We start from the raw sequence: 17,650 nt of genomic DNA on the forward strand, positions 1-17,650 counted from the left end.
TCCTTTCATGTAACAATTCTGCTCCAGGAACGGATAGAATTAAGTTCAACTTGTTAAAAAACCTCCCTGATGTGGCGAAACATCGCTTGTTGAATTTATTCAATCGGTTTCTGGAGCATAATATTGTTCCAGATGATTGGAGACAAGTGCGAATTATAGCTATTCAAAAACCCGGAAAACCCGCGTCCGACTTCAATTCGTACCGCCCAATAGCAATGCTGTCTTGTATACGGAAATTGTTGGAGAAAATGATCTTGTTTCGCCTTGATCATTGGGTTGAAACGAATGGCTTACTCTCAGATACACAATATGGGTTCCGCAGGGGCAAGGGGACGAATGATTGTCTTGCGTTGCTTTCTTCAGAAATTCAAATGGCTTACGCCGAAAAAAAACAAATGGCTTCAGTATTCTTGGACATAAAGGGGGCCTTTGATTCTGTTTCAATAGAGGTTTTGTCAGACAAATTACACTCTCGGGGTCTGCCGCCTCTGTTGAATAATATGTTATATAACTTGCTTTGTGAGAAACAGTTGAATTTTTCTCACGGGGATTCGACAGTAAATCGGGTCTCCTACATGGGCCTCCCCCAGGGCTCATGTTTAAGCCCCCTTTTGTACAACTTCTATGTAAGCGACATCGACAATTGTCTTACACAAAATTGCAGCCTAACCACTACTTGGGGGGCCCATATTAGGTATCTGAGTAAAAAATGCCAACAAAGAATAAACTTTCTCCGTACAATTACCGGCACATGGTGGGGAGCCCATCCCGAAGATCTTATAATGTTGTATCGAACAACTATTCTCTCAGTGATGGAGTATGGCAGTTTCTGTTTTCAATCAGCTGCCAAAACACATCTCATTAAACTCGAGCGAATTCAGTATCTTTGTCTCCGTATTGCGTTGGGATGTATGCCCTCAACGCATACCATGAGTCTCGAGGTTTTGGCAGGCGTACTCCCACTAAAAGATCGCTTCAATTTATTATCTCTTCGGTTCCTCATCCGGTGTAAGGTTATGAACCCATTGGTGATCGGAAATTTTGAGCAGCTTATCGAGCTAAATTTTCATTCAGGATTCATGAGCTCATATCATGAATTCATCTCCATGCAGATTGATCCTTCTTCGTATACTCCCAACCGTGTTTGTTTTCCTGACTACATCAATTCCTCTGTACATTTTGATCTGTTCATGAAGGAGAAAATCCATGGAATTCCAGATTATCATCGATCGGGGATCATTCCTACGATCTTCAATGCAAAGTATGGGCGTGTCAATTGTGATAATATGTACTTTACTGATGGGTCCTCTATGAATGAGTCCACAGGATTTGGAGTGTTCAACGAAATTTTTAGCACCTCCCACAGTCTTCAGAATCCTTGCTCTGTGTATATTGCTGAATTGGCAGCAATACACTGGGCGCTGGACAGCGTCGCCTCACGACCTGTTGAACACTATTACATTGTAACGGATAGTCTTAGCTCTGTCGAAGCTATCCGTTCAGTGAGGCCGGAAAAGCACTCGCCGTACTTCCTTGAGAGAATACGAGAAATTTTGAGTGCTTTATCCAGACGCTGTTATGTCATTACCTTTGTCTGGGTCCTTTCACATTGCTCAATTCCGGGTAACGAGAGGGCTGACTCATTGGCAAAGGTAGGTGCAATTGAAGGCGATATTTATCAGCGTCAAATCGCTTTCAATGAATTTTATTCTTTAGTCCGTAAAAATACCATCGCTAACTGGCAACGTAAATAGAACGAAGATGAATTGGGCCGGTGGTTTCACTCGATTATCCCTAAGGTTAGCCTCAAACCATGGTTCAAAAGTCTGGACTTAAGTCGGGACTTTATTCGCACCTTCTCTCGACTCATGTCCAATCACTGTTCGTTAGACGCGCTACTCTTTCGTTTTAATCTTGCCGATGGCAATATCTGTGCTTGTGGCCAAGGTTACCACGACATCGAAAACATTGTTTGGTCGTGCGAGGAGTATCTTGTTGCCAGATCGAATTTAGAAAACTCTCTTCGGGCTAGAGGAAGGCAGCCCAATGTGCCGGTGAGAGATGTGTTAGCTGGTTTAGACCTTGATTACATGTCCCAAATATATGTCTTCCTAAAAGCTATCAATCTTCGTGTGTGATTGTCCTTATATCCTTATATTCTCCTTTTCCTTTCCCTTCGCGAGAAATCAAATCCCTTCTTACTAACAATAGAATAAGGTGAAATGTAAATACATGTTAGATATAAGATAGGCTTAAGAATTGAGTATGATGAATGTGAGTGCGAATGTGAGTGTGAACATTGTCAACCTATCCTTATATCCCATCCTTTTCCTGAAACAAAATGTCACCCTTCTAAACTCGAGCAAGCCGCGAGTAATCGGTTCTCTACTTCATTAACATTAGAATTAATAAAAAATGTTTATATATACTTGTAACTATACAAATAGGAGTTTGGCTCCTTTAAACTTATGTAACTGAGCCTGTAAAAATAAACGATTTAATAAAAAAAAAAAATTAAATTCATTTAAATTTATTTCATTTAAATCAAAAATACATACATAAAAAACATAAAACATACAATACATACAACATACATTCATGAAAATCAGCAATAATCTATAAACAAAATTGAAACAACTTCAACTTCTTCACAATTTTAAGTTATTGCAAATCGCAAATATTTTTTCACTTCTGTACAAAAGTGATTTTTGGACCAATCGTCAATTATTGTTTTGCCGTCATAACGAAACATTTTAGGCCGTAAATCGAAAACGTACCTGAATTGAAGAGGGCCGTTATAGCGAAATGCCGTATAAAGAGCGGCCGTATAGCGAGGTATGGGTGTATAATGAAGTAGAACCTGCGAAGAAGTTGATTGAAATGACGAAGCGCCAAAAGGAGAAGGAAAGCTGAATTGATACGGAAAGAAAGAGAAATCCAAACACAAGCTAAGTTGAGGAAGCAGGAAGAACGGATGAAACAGAAAAAAAACTGAAATAACTGAAAAGGCAAAAAAAGCTACAAATTAACGAATTAAGAATGCGAAATTGGTACAAAAGGATAATGACAAAATATATGAAACTTTGTAACAAAAATTAAGAATCAAGATTCAAGCTCTGTGAATAACCCTGAATTATTTTATTACTTGGAACATATATTGTAATTATTGTATGTAATTATTGTAATTATCATTTAAGCAACCCCATTTTAAACCATGAAGCTACAACATACAGAAACATCAATTAAAGACTTTGGTGGAAAATGAGGGAAAAAGGTAAATTCTTAAATATATCGTAAAATAGGTTGTTGAAAATTATTTCCGGTTAATTAAAAAACAAGTAGTGAAAATTTTATTACAAGTTTACAATCCATCAATGGTTGAATGATTGAACAATTTTTAAGACATTTGTGTGTTGTTCTCAGTACGGGCATTTTCAATTTCCCAATTGATAACATCCTGTCTGGATTTACCGACAATAAACGGGTTCTTTGGGAGAGTACAACCATCTTCTGCCTGAAACAAAAGGAAGTGTGCCTATCCGAACTCCCCGTTAGGGTCCATCCATCTTGGAACAGTACTGGTGTAATTAAATTTCTTTTTGTGTTCGTTTCTATCTGGCCATAATGACGGCACGGCTATTTTACGCGTTCCCGATGGTACGTACCAACGGTGGCTCGCACTAGACTGCATAATAATTATTGTGTAATAGAGTAGCATGTAGCAACTAACGAATGCTTCTAGGGTAAATACCTTCTGCAAAGTCATATTTGAACAAACAAAAGTGAATTATTCAGATAAACGTTCAATCGGCAAACTTTGCCCCAGCCTGGAATAGGTTCTGTCCAAAAGAACGAAAAGCGCAGCCGCCAGATGGCGAGTAACATGAATTACAGCCCCGCGTGAACGTATTAAACCTCCGAGTCGACGAAAAGTTTATTCAAGAAATTTACAATTAGTAGGAAAACAATTTTTCGATTTTTGTAGAAAAAATCACTAGTGATAATTTATATCACCAGTTTTCACACTCTGAAAAAATGGAAAGTAAAGCCAAATAGCCTCAGTGAAGGCCCCAGCTAGCACTCACTGGACTGGATATACCAGTTTTGCTTTTTTTCACTTTTTGGTTTCTTATTCTTTTTAATTATTTCAATTTCACTTAGCCTTGATACAGGCTCTTACATCACCCTGTTTCACACTCTTACTGTACAGCACAACGGAGCGCAGTTTTGGTGGGAAAATTGACACCTGCAAATAAAAAGTAAGAAGAAAAACGTTAGTGGGTAAAAATTTAAATTATAACTTATTGAAAACTTGGTATTCCCCAAATTAATTTTTAGTGCACAACCTTAACATCTGCTTCACCATAGCGTCAGTTTAATGCATTGATGCAATGTCAAAGGCACCAACGAAGCCTTAATGATGACAGAAAACAAATGTTAACTGCCTGGATATTTGCCTCCGCACAGATTCATTACTACATTACCTTGAAAGGTAACGACTAGAAAGTTAGGTAGCATAATCATACAGATTTTGTATTATTCCGTTTATGAGGGAGGGCAACTCTGTTTAAATTTCATACAATTATTATTGATAATTTTATCCATGGTTTAAATCCAGGCCAGCTGATGTATCTCTGAATTTCGCGTTCTGGGAGGAGAGTTTAGAATCATGCGAAGAATTTTGTTTTGTATGCATTGAAGTTTTAATTTGTATGTTGGAGCACAGCACTCCCAAACGGGCATCGCATATGCGATAACTGGAAATATTATTTGTTTGTATACTGCAAGTTTATTCGTTAAAGATAATCGAGAGTATCTATTGATCAGGGGATAGAATGACCTGATAAAAATGTTGCATCTTGTGTGTGTTTTGTCAATGTGTTTTTTAAGGTAAGCTTTCGATCGAAAGTTAGACCCAGATACACTACTTCCGAAGACCATTCAATACTATTGCCATTAAGACTGACTGTCATATTTTGAGGAGCAAGATCCCCTGTTTATAATCTAGCAAATATTCCCCTTCGTTCTTCTTCTATTCCTTTGTTTACGGAGACTTTACATCTGACGATTTCCCCTTCGTTGCTCGTTGATAAGTTGCTCGTTATTGACAGCTCTGTTCGGGAAAGCACACAAATGGACAGAACAAATGTATGAGGAATTAGGAATGCTTCCCATTTTCAATTATTTAAACCATATACAGACTATAAGATTGTAATGTAATGCATATCAAACAAATCTTAGGGGATTTCCGCTTCGTTTAGTATGTAAATCGCCAGAATCCGCTCACGGAAAAATTAGTTATTAACGTTAACTTTATTTCATAAAAACGTGACCTGTTTTCTGATTTGGCACCCTTAATGAAAGAGTAGTTCTACGTCAAAACATCTTCACATAGAAACGCCTTTGGTGAGAAACTGGAACAGTGGATTTTCACAAGCTTCACTTGTGTGGATTTTTCACCAGAAAAATAATTCATCATTGACATGAACAGGTGGTAATCAATTGGTGCCAAGTGGGGTTTGTAAGGTGAATGTAAAATAAACTTCTAATCAGGCTCTCGGAATTTCTGGCGAGTCATTTTCCGTGCGTGTTGTCCTAATGAAACACTCTTTCACCATTCGCCATCGATTGATTAATAATGGATTTATTTTTGTTAAACCTCCTCTTATATGCGTATCAGGAACTTCAATAATGCGGACCACCATCGCGTTACACGTGCCGCCACCGCAAAGAAAGAGCGTATCTGGGATTTTGGCGTCATCCCCTATGAAATCGATGGCAATTTCAGCGGATTGCACAAGGCCCTCTTCAAGCAAGCAATGCGTCACTGGGAGAACTACACTTGCATAAAATTCGTCGAGCGTAATCCCATCGACCACCCCAACTACATCGTGTTTACGGAACGCCAATGCGGGTGAGTATCCACAAATGGAAGAAATAGGAACATTCATGCCGATGAAGCTTTATTTCCAATGATTGATGCATCTTCCAATTATTTTTTTTTCGTATACCAAATACCAGCTGTTGCTCGTTTGTGGGGAAGCGTGGCAATGGACCACAGGCGATCTCGATTGGAAAGAACTGTGACAAGTTTGGGATTGTCGTGCACGAATTAGGTCATGTTGTTGGCTTCTGGCACGAGCATACCCGACCGGATCGCGAAAATCACGTAGTAATCGAGAAAAACAACATAATGATGGGTCAGGAGTACAACTTCAACAAGTTAACCGAGGACGAAGTGAATTCGTTAGGTTTGCCCTACGACTACGACTCGATTATGCACTACGCGCGTAACACTTTTTCGAAGGGAACTTATCTGGACACAATATTCCCCATCGAAATGCCAGGCCGCAAACGTCCCGAAATTGGTCAACGATTACGACTCAGCGAGGGAGACATTGCACAGGCAAACCTGCTCTACAAATGCGCCAGTTTGTGTTTATCAGCTCTCGCTACATTTCCGGTGAAAGAGCATCGCCGCTAATATAATTACTTGTCTCGTTGCAGAATGCGGTCGCACGTTTCAGGAAAATTCAGCATCATTCACCTCCCCCAGCTACTATTTCTCCGCGCCGCCCAGCGAACCGGAAAGATGCGAGTGGAGAATAACTGCAACGCACGGAGAGCGAATTGTGCTCAACATTACCGATCTGGTTCGTACCGTGTCATTTTTACCGTGATTTATGCTCAAGACACAGACTCACCCGGTATTCCCGTCTTCAATTCTTGCTCTGATGGGGAAGGGTAGACTCATACTGGCCTGGAAGAAAAAAGAAGTAGCACTTGTGCACGAAAAAATGGAGTCGTACACTCGATGAGATTCTTCGGTAGTTAAAAAGCACTAATCGAAACAGAAGCAATCTGCAATCACCAAAATGTGCCGAATTGTTTGCAATTTAAACTTAAAACTGTTTTTTTTTTAATTTTGTGTTTATTTTATCCGGATTAATCACAGTTTGTACATAAGGAGCGTTTCTACTGGTTTCATGTTTAATGTTCATTGCATGTTCATTGATTAAATTTTGTTTTCAATGTTCTCTATTTTATCTACGCTAGGATATTTTCAAGTCAAACAATTGTCGCTCGGATTTTCTGGAGATTCGCGATGGATATTGGCACAAATCACAGATCCTCGGGAAATTCTGCGGATCGGGCAAAGTAAACGATTTAATCAAATCAACAGGCAGTCGTATGCTGCTCACCTACACGACAACGTTTCGCCAGGCCAATATGCGAGGATTTGCTGCTAGTTATGAGGGTACGTTAGTCTCTGCTGAGGCACGTGTGTTACGTGTGAGCCATGTGCGGAATATATATTTCTCCAAGTTCATACATGCCTATCTTTCAGCGGTTTGTGGCGGCAATGTTAATTTGGAAAGTGGCGGACGCTTGGAATCGCCTAATTATCCTATGGATTATTTGCCGAACAAGGAGTGTATTTGGAAAATCAGTGTTCCCAAGGACTATCAAGTGGCTTTGAAATTTCAATCGTTCGAAGTGGAAAATCACGATAATTGTGTGTACGATTACGTCGAAGTTCGTGATGGCGACTCGGCTGATTCACGACTAATTGGTGTTTTTTGCGGCTACAAAAGCCCACCAGATATGAGGTATTTGTTGATTTTTTTTTCCTTCCATTATCCATAATCTGAAAACTAATCATTCTGTGTAGATCAACTACAAACAAAATGTTTGTAAAATTTGTATCTGATGGGTCGGTACAGAAAGCAGGTTTCTCTGCCACTTTCATGAAGGAAGTGGACGAATGTGAAAGAATGGACCATGGTTGTGAGCACGAGTGCATCAACACGCTAGGAGGATATGAATGCGCCTGCTACACGGGATACGAACTGCACAGCGATAAAAAATCGTGCGAGAGTAAGTTTAAATAAACAGAACATTAACTAAGCGCAGTTGACCGTAAAATTATATTACGTGTACCGGTAGGTTTCTTCGGTTTTACAACAGATGGCGTAACTTGATTATTATTCCAGTGAATCAAATTTCCAGACATTCGTTGGAAAGCTACTGTCATTGCGTGTCTTTTTCACTATATGCCAAAAAGTTGAAACGTGAACAACATAGTTTTTTGCCACTTCGAATATGTCGTATTTCGTACCAACAAGAGTGTTTTTGCGGGGAGTGTTACTTCATCACTTCAATATGAAGAAAAAAGCTGCGGAAAGTCATGGCATCTTGGTGGAAGTTTATGGTGACCATGCTCCAACTGAGCGAACGTGTCAGACGTGGTTTGCACGGTTTGAAAGTGGTAATTTTGACTTGGAAGTCGAAGAACGTTCCGGACCGCCAAAAAAGTTTGAAGATCAAGAATTGGAGGCTTTACACAATCAAGATCCGTCACAAACGCAACAAGAACTTGCAGATACACTTGAAGTAGCTCAGCAAACCATATCCGATCGTTTAAAAGCAATGGGAATGATCCGAAAGATAGGACATTGGATGCCGTATGAATTGAAGCCACGAGACGTCGGACGCCGTTTTTTCTCATGCTCCAACGGCATAAAAGAAAGGGTTTTTCGCATCGATTCTTTACTGACGATAAAAAGTGGGTCCATTACGACAATCCTAAACTTCAGGCAACGTATGGATAGCCCGGCCATGCATCAACACCGACGGCCGCGCGGAATATTCAAGGTCAGAAGATTATGCTGTCTATTTGGTGAGACCAGCTGTGTATGGTGTACGATGAGCTGCTCAAACCGAATGAAACCATTACGGGGGACCTCTACCGACGACAATTGATGCGTTTGAGACGTGCATTGAAGGAAAAACGACCACAAAACGAGCAAAGACACGATAAAGTTATATTGCAGCACGACAATGCTCGGCCGCATGTCGCGAAACCGGTCAAATCATACTTGGAAACGCTGAAATGGGAGGCCTATCTCACCCGCCGTATTCCACAGACATTGCTCCATCCGATTACAACCTTTTTCGATCGATGCAACATGGCCTGGTTGTCCAGCACCTTTCAATTTTGATGAAGTCAAAAATTGGATCGATTCGTGGTTAGCCGACAAACCGGCCGATTATTTCCGCAAAGAGATCCGTGAATTGCCAGAAAGATGGGAAAAAGTTGTGACTAGCGATGGGCAATACTTTAAATATTAAATTTGTAACCATTTTTGCAGAATAAAGCATTAGTTTTTGAAAATAAAAACAAGAAACTTACCGGTACTCCAATTCTAAGCACTCATATGTCAATTTGAATATGTCATTTGAATTATTCTCAAGTTCCTCTAATCCGATCGTATTGGCGGTTAAAGATGAGTTGAAAGGTGGACGGTAATGTGATGCGTTATCTCGATCCTATTATTAACATCAATAACAATATCAGTTCTTACTCATCTCATATTTTTATTTATTTACAATTATGCTATATCCCATGAAGAGATTGGATCTTATTCATTGCATTATTCCGCCAATGAACCCGGTCCATAGCTGCAGTTCTCCAACTCCACGGCACCGATTCTCGCTGAACTCCTCTTCTTCTGTTCCTACCGGATTCGACACGAACACCATCTTTGCAGTGCTGTTGCCCGGCAACCTCGCAACATGCCCTGCCCAACGCACTCATTCAGCCTTGGCGACATTCTGGATACTGGATTCGTCGTAGAACTGCGCCAGTTTGTGGTTCATCCTTCTTCACCATACTCCAAACTAGTACTCGGTTTTCGAAAACACCAAGTGCTTGTGAGTGCATGATTCGTACCCATAGAGAACAACTGGTCGAATCAAGGATTTGCACATTGTACATTTCGTAAAGGGTTGAAGTTTATTGTACCTTAAAGATTTGCGGAGCCCATAAAATACACGACTTCCGTTAACTATGCATCTTCGAATTTCACGGCTGTTTTTTTCCAAAATATATATTTTTATTAAGACTCATATGGCGTCAGCCTGACAGGGAGTTCAATATTTCGACAATGTTTGCCTTACAACTATGTTAGTAATATGTAACCGATTACTCGCGGTTGGCTCGAGTTTAGTATTACAAGTGTTCTCATAATTAGGATGTTGCAGTCTGCAATGCTTTCTACGTGCGCCCGACACAGGATACTTCCTATTGGGATGCAGCTGACCATTAATCAGCAACGCCCCGCTAGTCTGTACCCCATATCTAGCGTGGTACGTCTTTCTCGACTCGAGGAATCCAGGATAGAATGGTCACTAGCCGGCAGAATTATCAGCTCGTGTAGAGTTACCATGAGCGGTACAATCCTCAGCTCTTGGTGAATGATCAGTGGGCTGCACAACCTTCGGCCCGTGTATCTGTAAAGAGTATGTGTATGTTTTGCCGCGACTAAGTAAAAGTTTATCGATCGGATAGGAGGGATATGATACAGGGATACAACGGAGGAAACATCATTAAACATTAACATCGGCGTTTCTGAGGAACAGGTATAGATGGAGCAGAAGATGAGGATCCCGGCTGAATGAATCACCGCTTGTGAGAGTAGGCTCTATCAAGGATCTTGAGCTACGACAGGAAATTGAGATTCAATGAACACATATCGATGACAGTCACTAAAGCAAACTCCATGCTTGGCTTCCTGTGAAGAAATACAGCGCCATTTGACGACGTACATGCCATGAAGTCACTGTACTGTTCTCTGGTTCGCAGCATGCTAGAGTATGGAGTGCAAATCTGGGCCCCGTATCATAGGATGCACGTAACACGTATCGAAAAAATTCAGAAACTTTTCATAAGAAATGCGTTACGGCGGCTCCCATGGACAAATCCCGACAATCTACCGCCTTACGAACATCGATGCGCGCTCATCGGACTTCAAACTCTGTCGAGCCGGCGTAGTTTTCTGCAAAGAGTGTTCATCTACGACGTACTAAGCAACAATATCGACTGCGGCAGCATACTGCAAAATATAAATATTCACGTTCCGAACAGCCAACTTCGAAGCACTTCCTTTCTCAGAGTTCAAGGACACCGTACTACATACGGATATAACAATCCGTTAGATAGATGATGTAGGCTTTTAACGATGTGCACGATATTTTTGATTAAAAATAAAAATAGAAATAAGGATGTCTAAATAATCTGTGTGGTCTGTGATCAAAGATGGTAAATAAATAAATAAATAAGATATCCCGGACGGGGATATCCGATTGTCTGTCTTGTGCCCTCAATGCTCTGGTGAGCTGAAACGGGCAGCATAGAACCAGATACACGACCAGACGACATGCTCGATGTCGTGGTAGCCATCGCCATCGCCATCACGGCTGTTGTTTTTGTCAGTTGTTATCAACGTCCATCGTCTAGTCGAGGTCCCCTGTGAGTCTCAAACGAGACTCGTCTAGTCGTGTTCGTTCATGATTCTCCATAGGTGTCGTCGATCGATTGTATCACAGAACCTGCACCAACCCCTGTCTCGCCGGAGGACCATCTTGGACAGCTTGTTTTAGAGTCCCCGCTGACACGAAAACAGTAATCAGTCGCTCCTAACATGTGGATCAGATGCCGTTTTGAGCCGCTCCTCCATGGGGTACAGACGCGCGGATAGGGCCCCTTTCCTGTCAGCACGTACGATAAAGATTCCACAGGGTTGCCACAGGTTGCCATAAATTCAAGATCGATTACCCGATCTTGAATTTATGGCAACTCTATTCAATTTGTTTCATTTACTAACATGTTCCAATCATTTGAAATTAACAACATTAAACCTTTTTCTAGATGCCTGTGGCGGAAGTTTATCGCAACCAAATGGAACTATATTGTCCCCTTCCTTCCCAAACGAGTATCCGATTATGAAAAAATGCCAATGGGAGATAACTGCACCAGCACAACACAAGATTACTCTGAATTTTACACATTTTGAACTGGAGGGCAATACATTCTATCAGGCATCCGAGTGTGAGTATGATTCGGTAACGATTTACTCGAAGTTGAGTGAAGATAATCTGAAACGACATGGTGTATTTTGTGGGACGAAAATTCCACCCTCAATAACATCCGAAAGTAACATATTGCTGGTGGAATTTAAATCAGACAAGACCATCCAGAAGTCCGGGTTCGCTGCTGTCTATTCAACCGACGTGGATGAATGTGCAATGAATAACGGAGGCTGCCAACATGAATGCAAAAACACTCTCGGGTCGTACACTTGTTCATGCCATAATGGGTACACTTTGCAGGATAATGGCCATGATTGCAAAGAAGGAGGCTGTAAATACGAGGTCACTTCCTCAAACGGTCAGATCTTTAGTCCGAACTACCCTGATTACTATCCACCCAAGAAAGACTGTATTTGGCACTTTACGACAACACCAGGACATCGAATTCGACTGGTGTTCAATGTCTTTGACATAGAGCCACATCAAGTAAGTTGTGTTATTACATGGTTTGAAGTTCTTCATATTTTTTTTTATTTCATATTTGCTAGGAATGTGCCTACGATCATATTGTCGTTTATGATGGCGATTCAACGGAGAGCTTCGCTCTAGGAAGATTTTGTGGGGGAAAACTTCCGCATCCCCTCTCATCTACGTCCAACGAAATGTACATGGTATTCAATACCGATACAAGTGTTCAACGGAAAGGCTTTTTCGCTAGCCACTCAACGGCTTGTGGCGGTCATTTGAGGGCAACAAACAAGGTCAAGCATATATACTCTCATGCGAAATATGGCGCTGGAATGTACGATAATGGCGCCGATTGTGAGTGGTCCATCGAAGCAGATCGTGACAAAAACGTGCAACTGAAATTCCTTACCTTCGACGTCGAGGAAGAACGGATGTGTTCGTATGATTATGTTGAGGTATACGGTGGTTTGGATGACGCCAGTGGACCTTTACATGGCAAATATTGTGGAAATAGTGTAAGTATATCAAATGCCATCTAATTACATACCCAGCAAAAATGAAATCGTAGAACTTCTGCACATGCTAGGTCGCATATAAATTCATATCAAATTAAAATCGTATAAAATATCAATCAAGTATGCATCATGTGTATTCAAAACCGTATAAGATGCAAAAACACGATTTTCTACATCATTGATGGATTGAAGTGCGTTACACATACAACGTCCCGTCACCGTAAAGTCAACGTAAGTGAATGAAACTTCAAATATTCTCCCATGGAAATCGTAGGGTCGCATTCACATATGCCATCGCAACATTGACCTCGGCAAGATAAGTACAAGAGAATAGTTGACGGAACGGTGACGAGACGTTGTATGTTTAGCGCATTTAAGTCGTATATCGGTATAATCGTTCTATATGCACGTTCCATTCATTTTGTCGGGCCAAATCGCATTTCAGTGTAGCAAGCATCGTATATTGATTTATATGGTATTATATGCATATAAAATATGGCATATACGTATATCGCCTCCACTTTTGCGTGTATATGCCAGCTATATGCATCATATATCATCTAAATGTGTCTTGGATGTTACGCCTCCAATTATGGCATTTTATACGATTTAATGTTTGCTGGGTATTCTTCCGGAATATTACGCATATGTAAAAAATTATTATTTACTGTCAGAACCCACCAGAAATCATATCAATGGACGAAGCACTGTTGGTCCGATTCCGCTCAGATGACACAGTAGGCTTCAAGGGTTTCTCCGCATCGTATGTCGCGATAAGCCCTTTTGGGAACGGCCAATCGACAGACGAGGAGCTGTCGGAGAGCGCCGAAATCACGCCCTTTCCGGGATCGCTCAAAAACACCGTCATCAAGCCGGACGAAGACGTGGACGAGGACGAAGACGAAGACTACGAAATATTCGTCCACCATCGGCATCTAAATCCGAAAGTGCACTTTTCGGTACGCAATGAGATACGGTCATCTCAGACGATTGACTGAAATAGGGGGAAGCGCATCGGTATCCGCCGCAGGGTTAACTAGTATGCGTAACGTGTTCTCTACGTAGGGTCGCTAGTGATTTTGTGTCAGTGCGAAAAGTGAAAACAATTCGTGATGTATGTAAAATGGTAGGTTCAAAAATTCGCTACAGAAGTCCAGTAACACAAAATAGCCGCATTACCACCTTAGTCATAAACAAAAACTATTGATTATGGGAATCGATCTCCTCTATCATTGATTAGCGTAAGGATTTTACAGTTTTCAAGAATCGCAAATTCTTCACTTACAGGTTCAATTGAAATTGTAAGCTATGACATGCGATAATCAATGAAAATGTATATTATTTGAACGTATAAATCATACAGAATCATTGAATACATGGAACAATTGTAGATATGGCTGGTTGAATACTATTGATATATAGCTTGGTTAGCTTCATTTGACCAATATGAATAGAAAAATCAAATCCTCCTCGCTAATCAGTGCTAACGATTTTCATGAACAGCAGTGTGTTGTTTTTCCAACCGAGTTCACTGTCGCTTTTTGCACTGACATAAAAACGAAATACCTCTGGCATTCCAATTATGTCATTTCTCATCATGAACATTTTTAAATCTTTATTGAATCGGTAGCATTCCATGTTTTCAAATAACATATAGTTTGGTTCACCCAGTGAAATGTAAAAAAATCAGCAATTAGATGAATAATATTATTTGAAAGTGTTTACCCAATCCATCAACCAATGTCTAATTTAATCGCTAGTTCTGATTGTGTAAAAATACTGAAAAACATCATAGTTCTCTTATTTATAGACCCAAATGTTGCATTCTCCTTCTATTATTGTAATGAGAACCGGTGGGTGTGATGTTATGCTGAATGTCTGTCAAACGAATAAACCTATCAAACTTCTGAGCTAAAAATTTGGAAGACGTAATAAATTAAAGATTCCGATGGATGAAGTACTAAATTTGATTATCTATGAATTTTCGGTTTATCCTAGTTTCAACCAAACAGAAACAAAACTATGCTATTGTTTTAATTTAGATCGTAAACGATAACAATAATAGAGAATGACTTGCCATAGTAGATATATTTACAATTTACAAATATAAAATATATTCATCTTCATGTTATTTCTACCTTTGAAAATTCCCACAGTTCGGATCGCAATTGTACTTCTCGAGTGTAGTGAAAAATTAAAAAAAAAAGAATAGACACCAAACACATCCCATCTGAATTCATATCGATTTCATTCCTTGCATCATATCGAGTGGAAAAAAAACCTAGTTCATAGAATTGTATGCTGGTGGAAGAAACAACGAAGTAACTTCCCCTAAGACGCCAAATCATAATCATGTCTATGAATGTCAACGAAAACCAAACCAATTCAATCGGACTCATCAGAATAGTTTTTAAATAGAGTTAGGAGTTCGTATGTAAGTGTGAATAATAAAACTAAAAATAAGCGTGTACGTTTGAACAATAATTATTTTATAATTCACGATAAAAACATATGAATTTGTAGAACCTCATGAGTGTAGTTCAATAAATCAGGTAGGAAAAAGGTTCTTTGTTTGCCAATTGTGTCCGAAAGATACTGTTCGGATGAACTATTTATTTTGCAGCAAACTTTTGGAGCAGTTCAAAAACTGTAATATATATTTTATTTAATTGATTTACAGATTTCCAGATTCCACTCAAATAGTCTCCTCCTTCCTAAAGATATTAATATTTCCTGGTCCTTTCCTAATTTCTCCGAATCCTCTCCTATTGTAGTTTCCTGCATCCAATCATTTTTTATCAATTATTTTAATGATTTATTTCTTTTGACGTAGAACTACGTCTTTTATTAAGGGTGCCGAATCAGAAAACAGGTCACGTTTTTATGAAATAAAGTTAACGTTATAACTATTTTTGCCGCTTTTTGGCGATTTACATACTAAACGAATCGGAAATTCCGTAAGATTTGTTTAATATGCTATACATTAGAATCCCCTATTTTGTAAATGGTTAAAATTCATGAAAACTTTAAACGTTTCCATTTTCCCATACATTTGTTCTGTCCATTTGTATGCTTTCCCGAACAGAGCTGTCAATAACGAGCAACTTATCGACAACCAACGGAGGGGAAATCGTAGGATTTAAAGTCTTCGTGAACAAAGGAAAAGTAGAAGAATGAAGGGGAATACTTGCCTAGAGTATAAACAGTGGATCTCGCTGAGACAAACTTTCATTCGGCATCGGACTGTTGAGCAATCCAGATCACTTTGCTTTCGCTGCGCTTCGATCTAAGATTGGACCCCACCAGTGGTAATCCAACTTGGATATCGTCGTTTGGTTTTTCTGTTCGTTTTTCGCGTTATTCGTATCGTGTGTTTTTCTTCCCGCGTCATAAATTGAACGCTTCGCGTAGTGTGTGTTGAGCAAGAAGAAGAGGGAAGAAGGCTCGAGCCCTGCAAAAAACGAACGCATTGCCAGGGGCAATAAAATTTCGAGGCAAGCGTCATCTAATGATGCACGCGATGTTGGTGCAGTGGAAAGAGCTCGCACTGAACCTAGCCTTCGCGAGTGTGACACCGCATCGAACAACAGCGAAGTAGGAGATTTCGGCGCGTCGTTGGTGCCTTTGAGAATGCATCAATGTATCAAACTGACGTTATGGCGAAGCAGGCGTTAAGGTTGTGCGCCAAAAAATTATTTCGGGAATACCAAGCATGTTGAATGTCTTACTGGAATGTTATAACTTATTTGGGTTCGCGTGCCACTCGCAAAACCGCCTTCAACACGGATTACATTTGCGATCATAATGAAGCATTGCTGATGTTTTCGAGGTTCAATTCAATCAATTATCGCCAACTGATTCTACAATGAAAAAACCATTTTAGAGATTATTCTACTAAGTAGTTGTTTCTGAAGTTTCACAGCAATATAGATTAATATCCGAAGGTATAAACAAGCGACTTATATAAAATAACAGCGTAGTTCTACGTTAACAATGCGGTCGTATCTTGGACACAACCTTCTATATATATATATTTTTTTAGGTATCTACAGCTTACCACCGAAAATTGCAATTGAAATATATATTTTTTAATTGTTTCGGTTGTATAAATTGTATCGAATTCGAATAAATTACATCGATTTGAATAAACTTCAATAAAATTCTCATAAATTGAATTGCCCTATAGCCTACTGATTTCCTTTTTCTGTTTCGGTTTATCTTTGCATTTTCTGTCACTGTAATCGGTTCTCGGCCATTACACCGACATTGTGAAATTAAAGCCCAGCGGTGTGATCAGGAGTGATTTTTGCAATACGCATCTATTGGGTTGGCTGGGAAGTTCTTGTCAGCACTGATGACAATCGTATCGAGTCACTGATCAATAATAATTCTCTGTACACGACACATGATATAGCAGATTCACTACAGGTATCTAAAACCACCGTTCATGAGCACCTGGTTAAGCATGGTCACGTAGAACGCTGCTATGGATGGGTTAAGTATTATTTGGCAAAAACGTTTGATTGAACGCGTTGATTCGCTTCATCAACGCAACTAAAGCATGTATCGCGTTTTGCCCCGAAATAAAATTATGCGAGATTAGACTCATGAGTAATATTTTGATATGGACTTCATCGGACAAAAGAAACCTAAGAGCTTCCCGAGCTCGGTAAAAAATAAAAAAATGAGAACAAACCATTAAATAGTAATACCTAAGATTTTTACCAATGGAAAATATGAAATGGAACACAAAAAATTCAAATTATTTTCTCTAAATGAACAACACGTGGGCAACA

At 39.8% G+C, this 17,650-nt stretch overlaps 1 protein-coding gene across 8 annotated transcripts in view; it reads left to right on the forward strand.

The window, feature by feature from the left end:
• The window catches only part of LOC129765201 (tolloid-like protein 1), a 67,383-nt gene extending 51,966 nt beyond the window's left edge, over positions 1-15,417 (forward strand). For all 8 annotated transcript variants that reach the window (XM_055765227.1, XM_055765237.1, XM_055765247.1 and 5 more), the window contains exons 4-12: positions 5,681-5,914; positions 6,022-6,431; positions 6,508-6,653; positions 7,057-7,258; positions 7,349-7,610; positions 7,673-7,878; positions 11,711-12,357; positions 12,420-12,854; positions 13,529-15,417. In XM_055765227.1, the coding sequence (XP_055621202.1) occupies positions 5,681-5,914; positions 6,022-6,431; positions 6,508-6,653; positions 7,057-7,258; positions 7,349-7,610; positions 7,673-7,878; positions 11,711-12,357; positions 12,420-12,854; positions 13,529-13,852 (2,866 nt within the window). In that variant the 3' untranslated portion in view covers positions 13,853-15,417. The remainder of the gene's footprint in view (positions 1-5,680; positions 5,915-6,021; positions 6,432-6,507; positions 6,654-7,056; positions 7,259-7,348; positions 7,611-7,672; positions 7,879-11,710; positions 12,358-12,419; positions 12,855-13,528) is intronic.
• The last annotated feature ends 2,233 nt before the right edge of the window (positions 15,418-17,650 follow it).

This window comes from Toxorhynchites rutilus, chromosome 1 (genome assembly GCF_029784135.1).
Source record: "Toxorhynchites rutilus septentrionalis strain SRP chromosome 1, ASM2978413v1, whole genome shotgun sequence".
NCBI lineage: Eukaryota > Metazoa > Arthropoda > Insecta > Diptera > Culicidae > Toxorhynchites > Toxorhynchites rutilus.